This window comes from Paramisgurnus dabryanus, chromosome 3, assembly GCF_030506205.2.
Source record: "Paramisgurnus dabryanus chromosome 3, PD_genome_1.1, whole genome shotgun sequence".
Taxonomy (NCBI): domain Eukaryota; kingdom Metazoa; phylum Chordata; class Actinopteri; order Cypriniformes; family Cobitidae; genus Paramisgurnus; species Paramisgurnus dabryanus.
In genome coordinates this window covers 22340339-22359500 of record NC_133339.1, presented here as the reverse complement: position 1 = coordinate 22359500, position 19162 = coordinate 22340339, and the positions used below count along the sequence as shown (strand labels likewise).

At 38.7% G+C, this 19162-nt stretch overlaps 2 protein-coding genes across 8 annotated transcripts; both read right to left on the bottom strand.

Annotated features, from left to right (window-relative positions):
• Positions 1–892: 892 nt before the first annotated feature.
• On the bottom strand, positions 893–7769 carry atxn7l3a (ataxin 7 like 3a). 3 transcript variants are annotated; one of them, XM_065252676.2, is made up of 13 exons: positions 7530–7769; positions 6801–6912; positions 6585–6717; positions 6298–6499; positions 5819–5916; positions 5715–5737; positions 4661–4706; positions 4533–4570; positions 4357–4425; positions 3043–3086; positions 2079–2150; positions 1361–1497; positions 893–1276 (listed from the first exon to the last, which is right to left on the bottom strand). In XM_065252676.2, exons 2-13 carry the CDS (start codon positions 6849–6851, stop codon positions 1029–1031), a joined length of 1161 nt encoding a protein of 386 aa, XP_065108748.1. In that variant the 5' UTR covers positions 6852–6912; positions 7530–7769; the 3' UTR covers positions 893–1028. The 3 variants fall into 3 exon arrangements, with proteins under 3 accessions (XP_065108748.1, XP_065108749.1, XP_065108750.1); XM_065252677.2 differs by having other exon boundaries at positions 6328–6499; positions 7530–7768; XM_065252678.2 differs by lacking the exon at positions 2079–2150.
• An 84-nt stretch (positions 7770–7853) lies between these two features.
• On the bottom strand, positions 7854–18948 carry ubtf (upstream binding transcription factor). 5 transcript variants are annotated; one of them, XM_073813891.1, is made up of 22 exons: positions 17926–18947; positions 17524–17630; positions 15572–15620; positions 15299–15477; positions 15058–15141; positions 14804–14959; positions 14539–14603; positions 14335–14458; positions 14131–14241; positions 13915–14048; positions 13547–13688; positions 13393–13434; positions 13190–13303; positions 12941–13096; positions 12570–12716; positions 11275–11389; positions 11024–11108; positions 10733–10922; positions 10553–10600; positions 10370–10435; positions 10056–10217; positions 7854–9968 (listed from the first exon to the last, which is right to left on the bottom strand). In XM_073813891.1, exons 3-22 carry the CDS (start codon positions 15606–15608, stop codon positions 9861–9863), a joined length of 2265 nt encoding a protein of 754 aa, XP_073669992.1. In that variant the 5' UTR covers positions 15609–15620; positions 17524–17630; positions 17926–18947; the 3' UTR covers positions 7854–9860. The 5 variants fall into 5 exon arrangements, with proteins under 5 accessions (XP_073669992.1, XP_073669993.1, XP_073669994.1 ...); XM_073813892.1 differs by having other exon boundaries at positions 18466–18947; XM_073813893.1 differs by lacking the exon at positions 17524–17630 and having other exon boundaries at positions 17926–18948.
• Positions 18949–19162: the final 214 nt, after the last annotated feature.

Genomic DNA, 19162 nt, shown 5'->3' with positions numbered 1-19162 from the left:
GCACACATTCAGAGAATGAATGATAAGAGATCAAAAATCCATGATTATAAAAGCATTCATAAGCACACAAAATATAGCACTGTCAGGTGCATTTTTACAGGTATTAAACAAAAGGCAAAAGACTGCACAGATTTGGCTGCTGGGTGCACTACTGAAGTCAAGACAATATTTATCAAGACATCATAAAAAGCATGTGTAGCACTGCTTGGCCAGAAAGCAGTCAAGAAGAAAACAGGTTTGCAAATACATTTGGAAAACAATGTAAAATCCTTTAAAACCAGTGCAGAGATTTATCTACAATCAACATTACACTTGGGTAACATGAGCCACCAGGGACAAAATATTTGCAACATCCCATTCACATTCATTCTTGCTTACACACACATACACAAAATGGCACATTTTATGTGTCACTGCAAACCCAAAACTCACATATACTCACAGTACAGAGTATGGAATCGTGCCAGATGACAGTGAACTGCATAAATAAAATATAAAGTGACAATCTTTCTTGCTCCAACTCACACACAAACACAAAAAACGTTTTAAATGGATAATTCACAAAAAAAAATTGTCATTATTTACTCACTCATGTTGTTACAAACCTAAATAAATGTATTTGTTATGATGAACAGAAAGGAAGATATTTTGAGCAATGTTTGTTCCGATCAGAGGCCCCATTGACTGCATACTATTCTTTTTTCCTACTTTGGAGGTCAGTTGGTTACAAACATTCCTTAAAATATGTTCACCCGAACAATGTAATGTATAAAGGTTTGAAACAAGATGAGAGAGTAAATGACAACAGAATTTTCATTTCCGTGTGAACTATCCCTTTAAGGCAGCCATTCACGTTTCACTGTGCAACACTTTCCAGAAACAAAAGTGTATATAGTCCAGATGTTCCCTCTCTCACATGCATACTCAACTTATTTTCTTCATCAACATTTAAAATCATAAAAAAAGGACTTATCAAGTTAGATAAGACAATATTCAGGTCCCAAAAAGTACAAGTGCAAACATGTTCCTTAGTTAAGGTCGTCGTAAATACTGGGTGCCGGAGGAACTGGCAGTTTTGGTCGTTTTTTCCGACTGGGCAGACCAATTGTATTTTGGGAGCTGCTGCTGCTATTACTGCCTCCGGCCACTTTCTCTCGGTCTCCTCTTTCTCGTTCTGGTCCTTTATCTCTGTCCACTCCACCTCCAGAGCTACTAAGAGAGAGTGTGCTAGGTTTTTTTTTCTTCCTAGGTCTCTTAGATTCAGAGTTATTGGTGCCTAATATGAAGACAACAGATAAATGAGAATGAAAGTGTACAGGTAAAAAGCATTTTTTTTTTTGCATCTGTTCGGGTCTCTTACTGGCTTTCGAAGATGCAGAGTCTGAAGGCGAGATGTCAGAGGAACCATCCCACTGGAGGCGGGACATGATGAGCTGCCCATCAGGAGCATCATAACCTTCATTTTCCAGCATTGTTTCCGAGTCGGGTAGCATCGTCCTACCAAACAGAAATGGCGTGATGCTATGCGCAGACAACTGATCTGCTAGTAAGGAGGTAATATTTTAACTTAACAGGTAGTAAAAATCTTAAAATCCCAGATCAAAGTCACGTGCAACAGATCGGACACAGACAAGCATTTACTGTCTCTGTCACCCATTATTGTACAAGTTAAAACATACACTGAATTTTTAACAATTGTTAGCCAGAAGCACCTTTCCCTATAAACTGGTAACAAACGCTACAAGTCTGTCAGCTTGACATACATAAACGGACTAGTAAACTTAAGCAACTTTAAATAAAAATGCACGACGTTTAGATGCAAAATATAAAAACGGACGGTAACTTCTCACTGGGCTGCTCTGGCCAACACTTCACAAGAAATGTAAAAAAAAAAAAGATTTAAGCTGTAACATCCCTGTTGATGTGTATTAAATTCTAGGGCCTATATATGTTTTTTTATGATTATTTCCTGGATGGCCGCTACGAGTAATCACGAGGGATTAAGAGACAAGACCAATGTAAGGAAATACGAAAAGCTGCAGGGAGAGGTCAGGGTTGGGAAAAGGGGAGAAACTCACGCGGACGGCCCAAGGAGGAAGACCCTGACTGCCCTCCTCTGTTCGTCCGTGTGCTGGGGACACCGCTGGGACCTGCCAGGACACAACGTGGCATTACGCACTGCACCAGACACAACGATTGGCCGAGAGACTAAATGAACAGCGCCAGCTAGATTGGAGAGGGGGCTTAAGGGTTAGACATAAGCACCAAAAAAGTGGCTGATGTTCATAAAGTCTCTTGCTTCGTAAAACAGGCAGTGCTTGAAAGGAGCTATGACTGTCCAATTGGGAAAGAATGGTTTATTGTTATGTCCAACTGGAATGGAGACAGTTTATTTCAATTAGGGAGGCCAAATCAAGTTAAACCAATCCAAAAATTGTCATTTATATTGTTGCCAGTTGTGTTCCGTAAAATGAGTCCCAACATAACATGATCGTTTCCATTTACACAAATGAAAAGATCATGCGATCACATGCATAATAAATCTCTAACACTAAAGCAGCACACACATACACACGCTATTACAATTTCCACCTATCTGTACCTGTTGTAGAGCACAACCTAAACATTGGGTTACTTCTGATTATATTTTAACAGATCCTCATTGCCAGACTATCTGTGACTACATCCGTTGTATTATTAGCCATAGAGCCAATATTAAAGTTTGTATTAATTATTAGCTTAAGCCTATTTAGACCAAAATGAGCTGTTTTTAATAAATTCAACCAAAGCTCTAAGAGTTAACATAAATTGTTGTTTAACACAGAGTTAAAACAGTTTAATCCTTTATGTCTCTCTAGACTGGTTTAATAAACTTCTCTAGACTTTCCTTATGGTTATAATATAGGCCAATTGAAACAGCTGTGAAGGATAATATGTGCATTTGTAAACATACATCACAGACATTATGATTATTTGTATTGTTTAGTTGAGGAAAAAATCCGTTGCATGTCATTTGTTCACAAACATGTACTGCATTCTTACCGAGTACACATTTTCTTTGTGTGCTCTGACACGACACCACATTGCTGAAAAAAAGAGAAAAACTGTTAGTGAGAGGGATTCATAGAATTTGTCATCACACAACATTTTACAGAGCTGTGGAGGTGCCATTTGCAAAAAATAAATTAAAAGACTTAGTTATTTTCCGCTTACTCTCTAAAATTAAAGCTGCTTTGCCTGTGGAAGCACTTGAGATGGCGGTCAATGCTTTTATTGTGTCACGATTAGATTATTGTAACTCCTTATATAGCGGCATTTCGAAATCCCAACTATCCCGGCTTCAATTAGTTCAAAATGCTGCAGCTAGATTTCTCAGAAATGGCCGCAAATATGATCATATTACCCCTCTTCTACGTGACCTCCATTGGCTACCAGTGCAATACAGGATTAACTTTAAAATCATTCTGTTTGTATATAAATGCCTTCATAACCAGGCTCCTCCCTACCTATCAGATTTGCTTAGTCCATATACACCACCCAGAGAACTACGCTCCAGCTCGCAATGCTTGCTTATTGCCCCTGCTGCCAGATTAAAACGCAGAGGAGATAGAGCGTTTTCAATTATAGGCCCTAGTTTATGGAATAGTCTTCCAAGCTATATAAGAGCTGCACCTTCCCTGAGCACTTTTAAATCTTTACTGAAAACGTATCTATTTTCCTTGGCCTATGGAATTTAGCTGAACATTTTTCGTTTTCAATCGCCATGAGTTATTCTTTGCACTGATACAAGTGATTTCCCTATTGATATGACCTTCAATCTGTCTGCTGTATTAGATCTTATTGATTTGAGTTTTAAATTGTCTGCTGTGATACGTTTTTGTATTTTTGTAATTGTTGCACTCAGTCAACTGACGGGTGATGCTCTGAGTTCTGTCAACTGACATGAATTAAGGAGGCACTGATGGACCTCATATTGATGAGGTGTTTTATTATACCATGATTTAAATTAGCACTGTGTCTATGTTTTCTATTTCCCTGTTATTTATAAATGTGGTTTTATTGTTGATGTCTTGATCTATTGCCACTATGGAAAGCACTTTGGGCAGTCTTGAACTGTGAAAAAGTGCTATAGAAATAAACGAACTTGAACTTGAACTTATTTTGATTGTGCAGTCTCTAGATAGCCTGATGTTAAAGCAGTTGTGTGTAGATTTTTTACAGCATCTAGTGTTGAGACTGTGAATTGCAAAGACTGCTTAGTCCACAGCTCACCCCTCCCTTTCGAAGCGCATACGGTATCTGCTACAGCTAGCACCAACTTTTTATGAAACTTTAGGACAAATAAAAACTGTTTACCGTAGTCAGTATCGAACGCAGTTCCTCAGGTCCCAGAGTCTCATAACTAATGCCAGAACTGTAGTTATACTGCGAGAGAGAGAGAGAGCTCAAATGTAGTACTGTTATTACTGCAAGTGTGAAAATCAGACTTTGGGTTTTACTGTTATATAAGGACATGCATTAAATAATCTTACTTTGTAAGGGTCTGGATTCACACTACCGCTGAGCTCTCCTGTAAAGAGACAAACAAAAACATTTTAAAAAATATTCACAAATCTCTTTTCTCAAAGCACTGAAATCTAGATTTAATCATAAAACTCACCATTTTTATGCTTTAGAGATTTAGATCTCCTAGGAGAGTTTGGATTCTAAGGCACACAAACAATTGTTTCATTTCACAATATTTACAATTTATAAAAATTTAAAGCAAAACACCACCGTTTGTCAATTAATCACTTCATCTTTGCACAGCGCGTCGTTACTGTTAGGGCTGCACGATTTGGGTAATTTTTCCCATTGCGGTTATTGATGCTTAAATTGCGATGTGCGATTGCGATTATACTAAATGGTATCATGAGTCAACTTGATGGGTTTTAAAGAAAATCCACACACAGTTTAGCTAAAATTTGTATTTGTAAAACTAGAAATGTTTTCGTATTGCCACGTGATGTAGCAACTGCTCAGTGTCAGTAATCCTAAATCCAAAATACCGCCATACAACAGACATAGGTTTTTTTTTAGCTACCAGATCACTGTCAACCTCCTCTGCATCCATCTTCGCTCTGGTATAAGTGACGAAGCACACCACACACGTGCATGCCACACGTGCATTGCCGTTTTTGTTCATTTTTCTTTCTTTTTTTTAAACAGCAAGGAAAATCATCAAACTGTTATCAGAAAGTTTGTGTTAACAAGTCCACATATTTATTTATTTAATATAATTGCAACATTTTGCTGTCATATAATTGCACAGGCTGACATCGCGATTGCGATGCGATTAATTGTGCAGCACTAGTTACTGTGTTAGCATTTAGCCTAGCACCATTCATTCCTTAGGATCCAAAAAGGGATGAATTTAAAAGTCACCAAACACATCCATTTTTTCATATTTAAAGAGTGTTATGAGTAGTTACAAAAGTAAGTATGGTGGCACAAAATAAAAAGTGTTTGGTGCCTTCTAAATTCATCCCTGTTTGGATCCTAAGGAATGAATGGGGCTATGCTAAATGCTAATGCATTCACAACGTGCTGTATAAAGATTACGTGCATGCATTAAAAATATATGCATGTATTAATTTGTCTAAGTTGAGGTAAGAACATGGTAAAATTTTGAAAAACGGTGGTGTTTTCCTTTAAAAAACAATGAAAAATTATACCTTTTCTGACTTTCTCTTCTTGGCTGTGGGAAACATAAAATTAAAGGTTTTAAAAAAACTATACTATTAATCAAATACCAATGTGACAGGTGTAGAGGATTTACCTTTCTTTTCTGAACCATATGACCAGTCATTGTCATTAACATCGTCATTGTCTTCCTGATCACTTTCTGACTTGCTTGCATGGTTGCTGCTGGCTATTCTGTGGAAAATCAGAAAAATCTACCTGAACAACAGCAGAATTTCATTGGGGAAAAAATCTAATTGTTCTCTGAATATTTCTATATATCCACCAAAAAATGGCCAATAATCCAGTGATTCTGTTAGCATGCATACCCATTACCATACATTTTGCCAAATCATTCAGTCATATTGGCAATATGATATTTTAAGCTGTACAACCATTGGTTACTATGCTGCTATATAGCAATAACAAACATTTCAAATAACAGAATCTTCCTTGTAAGGGTAAACTGCTGTTTTATTCTGGCATGAAATCATAATACAATGGTCATTTCTACATGAACTATTAAGCATTGTGTAAAATTTTGACATTTTATTGATAAGTGAGCCTAATAGTTACATCACAGCCCTTTCTTCCGTCCTAGCTGACCTGCGGTTGGCTATTCTGCTGCTGTTGCGTCCCATCCCAAGACACTTCTCCAGATGAGGAGCAAAGCGAGAAGCCGCGATACTCCGGTTACAGTTGGGACACACACACTCCTTATTCTTCCACTGGTTGAACACCTGCCCAAAGATGTCCACACCTGGTTGGTCCACTATTTCTACATCAGAGAGAAACGTGAAAGATTTAAAACCTAGGCAATAGTAACAACAAAACAATAAAGACATGATTTACAAATTCCTCACCGAAATCCTTCATGCTTTCTTGGTCGGTTTCATCCAGAAAGAAATAGCCCTGTTTGACTGCCCTGTGCACCTCGAAACACAGCCCCAAACAAGCATCTTCCACCAGGTCTGAGTAAACGTCATGAGCCAAGGCCTTCAAGACACAAGACAATTTACACAAATAGAAATACGATACTCAAAAAAAAAAAAAAAAGTTTTATATGATGAACTCTTTACCTCTAGCTTGGTGTTATCCAGGCCTGACAGAGACATATCCTCCATTTTCATTTGCAACTACTGTACTAGGGAACTCTCATAATCCACATAATGGATAAAATTGTGGAAAACACTGCAAAACAGAACGAAAGCAATATTACATCAAAATCAAATGTTACATTCTTCATCCAAGACTTAACATCAACATTTTTCATCTCGTGTACATTTACACATCTATCCAAAGCAATTTAAAGTGCATTCAAGATTTACATTTTATTAGTATGTGTGCGAACCCATGACATTTGCTCGGCTAAACTACAGGTAACCTAGGATAGGATCATCCGGGATTTATAGTTTGCGCACGTGCTATTTTATTAAGACGCGCATCGCTTTACCCTACATGTATTTACCCCCATGACAGAAATAAATACAAAAAAACAACAACAATACATAATTTATGTTGGTGTGGGCACAGCAGTCCGCCAGCAAAATGATCGAAGAAAATAATATATGGCTAGTCATTCGTAACTGTTTCAAACAACAATCGTTTAGAATACTTGACCGTTTGCTGCATGCTGCGATTATAAACACTACTGACGCACTGATCCGTTTTAACACCCAAAGACTTTTCTTAAAAAGGTGGGAAATTTAGCAACATAATTTAATTATCGCGGGAAAATGTGATACTATGTAACGTGCTACATTCCCACCACTGCATTTGTAGCGTTCATGTATCGTGTTTGTACTTACCGACGCTGAGCGGGCCAGGTGCGTGACATTCACGAACCCGCAGCTCTTTTATTTATGGACGACATGGAACCATCATTACCTTAAGGAAAGCCTACGTATGACAGTAACTAAAATATTTTGTTGCTAAATCACTTAGATTATTTTTTAAATAATCGGTTGAGCACAAATACGGTGAGATAAACACGCTGCCATTTTGGCTTTTCCGTCAGACATCACTGGTCAATTGCCGATCTGAGGTGACGCATCGATTCAGCTGCCTGGAATTACAATTCTACAGAGTTCAAAGACATTACCTAGAATGAAAAATACACAGAAACGCAGTCAAACGGTTTAAGAGATTTATTTGCCCAAATTGTAAATAGCAGAGATATAACATTTCTTGCTATAGAAAATGTCCAAATTTTTCAAATCTGTAGTACAAATTTAAGATGTTCTTTTTTGCCATTTCTACAAATAAACAAAGATGGGGAGGAGTAAAAACTAAAACATACCAAATTAAAAACTTTCCCCAACTGACAAACAACTCATTTTAACTAAACCGTAAATTGTTTAGCCAACTGAAAAAACAATTCACTCAATACAAAGGGAAAAAAATAAAGCCATATTTACAAATACCTTACAATAGCACTGAACGCAGCCCAGGTCTATATGCAGATCTCAAATCCAATAAAACAACACATTTTGAAAGGTCGACCGGATTTGTCTCCTATTCCAGCCCATCGCCTAAATCATCAATTGCTTTTCCAAACTGAGTCAATAACAACATTCTGCATCACACAGAACTTCATATTGGGCACTAGACATGAAATGCCTAGAACAGGATACAGCATCCGCACCCAGTTGTCAAATGATGACTCTCATCCAAAATAAAAAATAATTAGTTTGATTTCTTTTTAAAATATATTTTTGCAAATGCCCAATTAAGTTAGAAAAAGGTTAATTTACTGTTTGCATCACTTTGGGGGCTCTGTAGAAATACTGAGAATAATTGAATGTAGCTCATATCAAAATTAGTTGCGATGTCTGGTTGAGACATTGGAATAAGAGAATGTACCAGTCGCACTCAAAACTGTTCATATGTACATAAACACACAACAAATAATGATATCCCCTTTAAATAAAACATCTCCATTACATTCCTTGAGCTGGTGCGTACAAAACCCTTGAAGCTATGGGGTGATGGATGAAATGTAAAAATAAAAATCTTAAAACAACACTGGACTTGTGAGCATCGTAAGTGCACTGAATTGTGGGGTAGCTCAAATCCATCATATTTAAAACAGATCTCAATTAAGTTTTAAAAAGGAAACAGTTTTTTTGAGCACCAAGTAAAACAGTGGTTGAAAAGAACAAGAAATCATCTTTAAAATAAAAAAATCAGCATTAACAAAATAGGAGGGAAAACATTTAGTGCCCAGTCTGTGAAAAAAGCTATTTTTGAAAGAACTTGTGTTTGCAAACAATTAACTTATGAACTAGTCATTATCATGTAACATGAACAGCAAACTCAAATCCATCCGCTGTTCTGTGACTACGTCACAACCACATTGCAGAACAACTATGGGCAACGTTCCTATAGCAGGATGAAAAGAGTCAGTTTTCACCTTTAACACCCCCCCTAAGGTGCGGGTAAGGGTGTCTCACAAACAAGAAGAGACCAAAGGGGTCCGTGCGGCGACAATCAAAATGGCTTCAATGTTCCTGAAAATACCACATTTTTGAACCGAAGCAAAGCAAATAAACGAGGGGCCTGCAGAGGAGCGATGCTAATAGAAAACAAAAACAAAAGGAGGTACAGATGGAGAAAGAGAGCAAACATTCTTTAGAGTGCAATTATTTGGTCCGCTGTACCTCCCAAAATAATCTGCGAACTAAGATTCTTTGGCTCCTTTATGAAAAAAAAAGAAAATGGCGCCTGGTGCTTTCTATGTCCTCCTTTGAAATAGTAAAACACGTAAATGATAAACATGGTGCACCTTAATAATGCCTCATAAGCCAATAGCAGAGCTCTACACGCTTTTCTCTGATCTGCAGGAGGAATTTCGAATATACATCCATGTGCACATTTCATTCTCCTAAAATGCCTTGCCAAGCAAATTCAGAGAGAGTGAGGAACAAATAAAACCCAGAAGTCTGGGAAACGGATGGAACAGAAGCAGAGGTAAAGACTGTGGGTGAAGCGGGAGGGTGTAGTAGATGTGTTACAGTGGGGTGAGCTCCCTCTGGTGGTGAAACGAGCGCAGTGCAAGAGCAGGCTCAGACCATTGGGTTCATGGCTCAGATCAACAGCATTTCTGGCAGTCTGTGGGCTCAGCCTGACTCGGCTCTGGCTCAGTCTGAATCCGAACCCGACGAATCGTCAGAGCTGGAGGCACTGCTGCTGCTTTCCGATTTATTCTCTTTATCCTCCACCTCTTCGTCCTCCACCTCTTCCTCGTTCTGGAAGTGAAATTGACAAGTTTGAGTCTATGTGTCTGCATTCAAGTATGTACATGGACATAGTTATTAGCATACTGCGTAACCTACATTATCGTCACCGTCTTCATCATCATCATCGTCGTCATCATCGTCACTGTCATCTCCAGACGATGATCCTTCATCAGATTCCTTCTCCTCTTCGTCGTCATCTTCATCCTTGTCTTCTTCTTCATCATCGTCGTCCTCCTCCTCCTCTTCCTCAACTTTTTTCTTTTGTAATTGAGAAGGAAAACATATGACGCTATATAACCAATCACTACACACTGCTTAAAAATTGTAAATATGTAGATACTGGTTGATAATTTCAGCTCTTACACAACGCTCAAGAAAATGTCTCTCTTTTAAACATTGTTTGTTCTTACCGATCGTTGAGCTTTGGCTTTAACTTTAGCAGTGGTGCCTCCTGGTTTTGCTGTACTCCTTCTTTTCTAAAGGAGAGAAGAAAATAAAATCAGTTATTATGGCATTTGTATGACGCAAAAATACTAAACTCAGTATCGAAACTAAATATTGTTTCAACAAAATTTGTGTACATCTAGACTTACCAGAGAATTGTATTCTTTATATGTAGCTCTCTCTTGTGATGATATACTCTGTAATAGACACAATGACCCAATTATTCTCATTTTATAGAATCACAAACAGAATGTAGGAAATGCAAAGGTGGCAAAACTGATATATAACATAACATCAGAAACAAAATATATAAGATCCTCATTTATTACCGCGAGCCACTGTTCCAGCAGCACTTTGTACTGCCTCTGTTTCTCCTCTGCCATTTTCTTGTATCGATCTTTGTCTTTCTGAGAAAGCCGCTGCCAACGGCCCCCAATCTCACCCATTCGCTCTTTCATAGGGAGGTGGTTGAGTTCGCCATTGGACAGCATCTCCTGAGAGAACTTCTGATAACCATTTCTGCAGGCATGAGTAATTGAAAAGTGGTTAGAAGGCTCCGAGCAATGCCTTAAACAGACAACTGCATTGTGTGGATAACCAACATAAGGAAATTAACTTACGAGGGCGGTTTTTTCGGTTCCCCATCAAATTTCATTTTCTTTCCTGGTGTGATGACTGGAGCAGGGGATCGCATCTCACTTAGCTCTCTCTGCAGAGGATGGAAAAGAAGAATTACTTGTTTGAAAAGATACAAAATATCCCATACAGTAAATCATGATTCAGGACTTTAATAAAGTAAAATGAGAAAATAGTGTACAAATGTTCTCATTATTTGCCTACAAAAAGGATCACAAATCAAATCTGTCTGAACTTGCCTCATATCTCTTTTGGTCTTCAGCAGCCTTCTTGATCCAGACAATCTTCTCTTTCTTCTCCATGGTGTTCCACGTTGCCTCCATGGTTTTCTGGGCTTTTGTTCGATCACCCTGATAAAACCAAAGCAAAAGAATGACATCAGTAACAAAACTGTTGCCATTATATGTACCATGTTGGTACCATATATTTGTCTGGGCTTCCTTACACGTGCAGGGGTGCGCGGGGCAAAAACTAACACGGGGTTCGTTGTAACACAGACTGTTTACATAGTTGCAGAAGGTTGAGCGTTTTGTTTTTCCTGGTTTTTTTTTTCACGCTGCCAAAGACGATCTCTCGCAAATTATTGGAAATGTATAATGTTTTTCCATAGAGTTGCTGATGAACGAGTGTTTTGGTGGCATGTAAGTTAATTTTTTCATCATACGGTTTTTTTTTTCGGTTTCTGAGTTGGGTGTATATGATACCAAAACCAATGTTATGTCATATTAATCAGTGTCTTGTTGACCAAAACATAGCATCATTTTGAAATGTGTCTGCACTGCAGCTCTTAGCAACTTTTTTTGGTGGGCTTGAAAATATTTTCACCCAGCGGGGTAAGTTGTAACGCTGTGTTACAACTAACACCTCAGCACTTACGATATGAAAACCACTAAGGTTTGCATAATTCCAGACGTTGTTTTAAATAGGCTACACACCAATGATTGCTTGCTGCCAACAAAATATGTGCCCCTCTTATCAAAAATGGTGTGTCAAATGTATTTTTGTTCATATCTTTAATATTGATTGAATAAGGTCACGTCAAAGATTGAATTCATAATGAAATGAATGGCTAAAATCAGACTTTGATGCTCATTATCTCAGAATATGATTTTGATACTGGTTATTACAGACTGGGTCACATATTTGTCATAATTGTGCTGTTTTTTCCTCACATATTTAGACATTTGTATCCATTTATAATTAAACTATTGTTAGAAAAATGGCTGGATGAATGAACAGTGTGGATACCTGTCTATTACAGGCAGATATATAAACAATATCCACTTCAAGTATATAGACAAAGTAGTATTGAAATATTTGCCTGCAAACTTAATTTTTAGCAAGTGTTACAAGTAACCCCCCTGCCTGTTACAATTAACCCCACCTATGGGGTAAGTTGTAACGTTTGCACTTCTGTAACGTTTGGTGTAATTGTCCAAGAATGGTAACTTAATACAAAACATCGCCTCATATATCGTATGCTATTGGACATACCACAAACCCATACAATAGGATTGTTGTATCTCATACCTTGAATCGGGCAAGATAGTCTCCAATGACACTCTGTTGCCAGATTTCCTGAGCCGTTTTGGGTGTTTCTGGTAGTTTTCCTTTATCATCTTTGAGCTGCTTCTCTGAGTTTGCCTTTAACGTCAGCTCCAGATTTTTATACTTCTCCTGCAAGACAATTTAATAAAATAATAAGCTATACATACATGACGTCACAATTCGTGCTTTTGCACCACAATTGTTCATTTTAAAATGACTAATTAGATGGTTTAACTAAAACCTATAAAGTTGGCCTGAGTAACCACACACGGAATTGTTCATGTAACAGTGTAATCCTGTAAACGAAAGAGAGAAATACTGTGGTGTGCCGCTGTGTAATGTGTTTTCAGTACCTTCTTTTTGTCAGAAAGCTCGTTCCACATACGGGCCAGCAGTCTCGTGAGCTCCATGTCAGATAGATCAGGCCTTTCCTGATGAAGTTTTGGGCGCTTCTCTTCTGAAAAAATGAACATTGCCGACACAGGGGGCTTGGGCTTCTCTGGGCTGGACTGTAAGGGCAAAAGAAAAGAGGGCATTAAATAAAAAATGACAAAGTTTTGGGTAGTTTCGTCAGTCTTAAGATGATTGGCAGGTGAACTGACCTTTGCCTTTGAGTTCTTCTTTTTTGATGCGGGGCTAGTGCCTCCACCACCCCTTTTAAAGCTTCCCATCTTCTGTTCGGACAGTATTCTTTGCTGTTCCTCTTCTGAGATACTCTGGGAAATGTAGAAAGCAAAGTGTTATGTAAAGCAAAAGAAGTAGCACAGAGCAAAGGCTACACAGAGTATTGTGAACACATACTTACCAATAAGTAGCGATTCATCTCAACTTCGTATTCTTTCTTTCTCTGAGTATCAATAACAAAAATATACCCAATTATTTATATTTATATATATTTATACAGACAGACAGATGAAAGTGCACAAAACAGATACTGTTAGCACAAGTGAGTTACAGACCTGTTCACAGCGTTTTTGGTAAGCATCTTTCTCGTTTTGTTTGAGTAGTTTCCAACGTTGGCTGCACATGACCATACGTTCTGTACTGGGAACGTCTTTCATATTGGACATCAGCTCAGCACAGAACATCGAGTAACCATTACTAAAAGAACAGAAGAAAAGTTAAACCCCTCTTAAACACTGTACAAAGCCATAAAAACTCACAAAATGTGCTGAAAATATAGCACAAATGATAAAACTTGATTTGTAAGAGTAATATGGTGGGGGAAAACTTATGTCTTTTTGTTTCATACTTTATCTTAACTTGATTAAAACTAAGGCTAGACAACTAGATTTAACATAACCCTATCTTTTCAGAGTAAACTCACGATGGGGGTTTGTCTGGTCGCCCATCAAACTTGTCCTTGAGCTGTCTCTCTGCTTTGGTGAGAGTGGATTTTACAATGTCTTCCTCTGTAAGGTTCATCTCTGGATGTTGCTGGATTAACTCGCGCATCTTCTCCTGAAGCAGGATAAGAAAAATAACGTTTAAAGACACATTCACCCTCTGCTGGTTAATATGTTGCGTGAGCTGAAAGAGTCACCTCGTATAGTTTAAGCTGTTCCAGTGATTTCTTAATCCACTTTATCCTCTTCTTGTCTGAGAGCTGCGGCCACTGCTTCCCAAGATTGTCCTTGATGTCTTTGGTGGTCGCCTGATAAGACAAAAATATTGCATTTCACCCTAAAATGCGACATTAATGTGCAGAGGCACTAGCAATTTGTGTGTTTGTACGTGTAGATCTTACATCTGGGTGTGCTTTGAGAAAGGCTTTCTTTTCATGGCAATACCACAGCTGCTGGGGTGTCCTGGGCTTCTCTGGGACATTAGACTTTTTGTTAACGTTCTCCACAAGGTCTGGATGGTCCTCCCTGATCAGATAGACATAAATGAGCATATCTGCGAGTAAAGTGATACATTTTACAAATGTGAACAATCTGTAGTTGCTTACTTGAACTTTGTCATGTTCTGCGTGAACGACTCCTTTTCTCTGAGAAAATCTTTAACATATTTATCCTACAAAAAAAAAAAAAAAAACAAGCAGGTCAGTCAAAACAATGCAGGTTTTGTTGACAAATCTACAAAGGCACCGCTTAAAACAGCAGATTATCCAGACAAAACACTATAATGTTTTCTAAATATTTCTGGGCAGATGCCTCTTTGAACTTTACACTACAATATTCTTCATAAAAAAACGTTTAAAGGGTAAAGCTTACTTTTTTCCGCTCTGGGAGCTCTTTGTATTTTTTGGATAGGATTTTTGTTAGATCTAGGTTGCTCATCTCTGGATGTAGTTTAGCATACTTGGCACGCTTTTCCATAAAGAAGCGGAAGTACGGTGTCAGTGGCTTCTTAGGGAAGTCTGGGTGTTTCTGTAGGGAGGATGAGCAGTCAAAGTCAAGATGGTCTGTCGAATCATTCTCAAGCTAAGATTTTAAGATTGAAATTTTAAGAATAAGACTGTGAGTACCTTCAGTTTTTTTCCTTTATATGGATTTTTGACATAGTCCTGTGCATCCACGATCAGCTCGGAGAGGGTGCGAAATTTGCGAATCTGAAAAGAAGAGCCATTTTTAATGACAACGATATTCATATCCCACATTTTATATTTTGCTGCACGCATATTATCACTACAAAAAACATACACCAATTCCTCTGTGACAGTTGTTTAGACATCATCTTCAATTGGCATCAGTCACTAAACGCCATACCTCACGTGAAACCTCCTGCCATTTCTGTTTGCACATCTCTGCAGAGTACGGGTTGAAAGCCACTTTCTCCCAATCCAGATGGGACTCAGAGGTCTTGTACTTGGAAAGATCCTTGTCTGGCAGGGCTACCTTCATGGCATCCAAAAGCTTCAACATGTCATCCTGGTGCCAAACAGCAGCTATAAAGAATAACAGAAAAAAAACACTGTAACCTGCCGAAGTCAAGGTGACTTAATTTGATGACACTTGGAGTACTCTGAATAGGTTCCTTACCAGGGTCTTTAGCAGATGAATCCATTTCTCCATTCATTGTTTCAAATCACTGAAAAATGAATGAATGAATGTTAATGTATACAAAACTGAAAGTTACACTTAATTGGCTTATTATTAATTAAATCACCCAATCTGTGAAAACCCGGCTAAAATAATTTTATTGTTATTGACGGTTTTCTATATAAAAATCATAAAAACACATGTAAGGTTTCTGTATAAATATCACCTTGATCAAAATTGAAATTAAAGTTAAATCAATTAACAGACAGGCTCCCAAATTTACTATGTTTTTTTTAAGGAAAACATTTTTGTGGTTAATTTTAAAGGAATAGCATCATACATGAAAAATAGTATGTACTATAGTATTTAGGAATTTCGCTACAGTTTACTAAGATTTTTACTATAAGTTGTAAAAACATAGTATACTACAGTACACTATAGCAACTATATTATACAATATTAGTATACTACAGTTTACTATAGTATACTTTATAGTAGCCTATTCTAAATGTCATAGTATGTTTTTCATGTAGGCCAAATTAAACGAATTAGAAACAATATATATATATGTATGTATATATGCTATATTGATCTAGTGCTGCCTGAAAAGTGGAATTAAAATCCTTCCCGACACATAACGCTTGATGTTCATTACGCCGCCCCTAAGCGTTTACGCTTCATCGTGAGACAGAGCCCATTGCTTGTGACGGTTTCAAATCTCAAATAACTCTGCAGTCGACACAAGCAAGCACAGGCAATCCGTCTAATTCTCCATTTTGTCTACTGAACTAAGATCTGAATCGGCTTCACTTTCACTCTTTCCGGGCTTTTCGTGCGAGCATTTCATCCAGTCGGTCAAAAATGGTGTATATTTTCGGCGGACGAGTGGATACGGGGAGGTACCACAGGAGGAGGAAGGAGCGATTTGGACGACAGGCACGCAGCAGCTGCGGACGGACCAGCTGACCACGGATCGGGATCTGCTTTCGGTCTTCGTCGAGAGGGGGATACACAGCCAGGGATCATGAGTGACTGCTACAGCATGCAGCACCAGAGTCTGCCGACGGGACGCGGGTCTCCGCTTCCGCCATGGACAGATTCTAGGTCGCCCCCCTTTGACACGCGGTGACCATATTGAGAGTTTTGCGTCCTCGAATAAAACGCTCGAGTTTCGCATGCATGCGGAGGGATGGTCGCAATCTGATGCGATTTCGCAAATGTTTGAATTAGTCACAAAATGGCACGAGTCTTTTTCCAGAGGCGTCGCCGCCGCAGTATGTGTGTGTAATGGCGGCGAGTGAGCAAGCAGAGTCCTGCTTTAAAACAGACACGGGCTGAAGCTCTTGGGGCATTTTTACCCTCCCAAAATGTTACTGGAAGAATGGGTGGCGTGATAACCATAAGCTTCCACAGCAGAATGGAGGTGTAATGCCCCAGAAATGCGCAGAATTACCCTAAGGGCGGCTTTTGAGAGTTTCAAGCGCCTTTGATACAAAAGCTATGTAACCGAGGTCTCGGTTTAGGGTAAAAATATAAAAATGTTAAGAGGGTAACAATGACACATTTCATTATTAATTCATGTTAAAATTGAATGAAACTTAAACTGTTATAATGTTACCACCATGAAGCTTTTCAATGTTTTATGTTCTTATTAAATTACTTATTTATCAAAAAGTTAATTTTACGGTCAACAACAGGTTTCATCACAAACTTAAACTACTCAATTATACATAACTGACGAGAAATAAAATCCTCAAACAGTTTTAAAAATAGGCACTGTCTATGTGTTGATGTTGACCTACACCGGAGCTAGCCGGCTGTAACTAGCATTGAATCCCCCTCCAGCCCTGGTGATAGCTAGATTGGTTAAATAGCTCAAAAATGCTCCAAACATTCATTCTTATTATATGTATCTAAACATTTTATTATTGATGTCCAAAATTACATCTTACCGTAAAAAAAGTGTTGTTTACCCCGACTTTTGACTGACGAAGAACACGGGGTGAAAGCGAGGCGTTTGCAGCCGTATGGCGGCGAATGGCAGCAGGGACTTCAGAGACTTGAAAAATAGATATTAAAGAAATATACGATTAGTTTTACTTAATACGCGGCGACTGAAGCGGAATTATGACTGAAAATTTTAATCCGGTCAGAAATGTGACCAGCCTTTGATAAAATGTGTCAATTTCTCCTTTAGTCACAATGGAAAATTGTAGAAGCCGAGAAAGAGTACGCTTTACTGGCGTGACGGTTGTTCTAGAGCCGCCATACTACCTTCCACTCGTGCTACAATCCTAATTCACCCCAACCGAAAGAAAACGATATAAAATAGTAAGGTAAAACTCGAAACTTACCAGGTTTGTCTATTAAACACAGATGATCGATCAACTGAAGACTGTGATCGCGAACTTTGCCTTCAAGAAGGCAAGATAGGCGCAAGCGAAAACAAGCCCACACGGTGAGATATATAACCGAGCTCCCTGATGGCGAACCAGAGACGGCTGGTTCTTCCCTCCACAAGCCTCATGGAGTCTCGACTCGGAAATAAAGACAACCGCAAGGGCTCCAAACAACGGCGGAGGTACCTTTCTTGCGTTTACATGGATTTGTTCGCAGGTACTTGGGTAAGATTAAGATATTTTAAACGACGAAAGATTATGATAGCGGATGTTTTTCCCCGAGTCACAGGACGGGAAATTCGGGTAAGGCGACCTCGGAATGTACCGTGCTATGCATTAATTCTACGCGAATTTAAGCGAGGCTGCTTTACTAAATAAACATAAGCGAACGATTTAACACCATGCAGTGTTTATTATTATTTATTATTTCCCCATAATTTTGTCAAGGTTTGTTTACGAAACGGTTGATAGGATGAGGCGCTGATTAGACCTTACCTGTCGCTGCTTGTGTGGAACTGGTTGTGGAACAAGGGGAGGGTTGAATGTTAGCCAGCACTGCGCCGCCGGTCCAGGGCACGGGCGCTCCAGTCCCCGCAGAGCTGAGAGACTTCCCCCCGCCTCCATCTCTCTCGCTCTCCTTCCAGTCAGCGCACAGCTCTCTCGATCCGCTCATTTCTCTTTCCAAAGAGACATCCGCATTTTCAATCTCTCCCCTTGCTTGTCGCTCTCATCACGGATGGCTCGCCGGGTTTCGCTTCCATTTGGATTTTGAACTCGGAGCTTCTGTCACGAGCTACCGAGGCGACTCCTAACCCCGCACGAGCATGCAACATGCTCGTTCTAAAACACGTTTGTTTATTAAGAATGAGATTGAAAATAAAAGTTTAATAAATGAACTGATCTGAGAACTTTTAAATGATACATTTCCAGTGTGTGTTTTTTCCCAGCGTAGTTTTTCATTTCATTAAAACACACGAAGCAGTATTACTGTATTTATTCACACAAAGTACATGCAAAATGTAAAAATTGAACTGTTGTGTACTTCATTCATCTTTTCAATATTTGCAGTCCAGCTCTGACAGCTACATCTTTTTGGTCACGTTAAATAATTAAACCCCACCTTGTGTGTTTGTGGGCGTCACCTGCGACGTCCAATCAAGACGTTGTGATTTGGTGAAAACATGATTTTCCA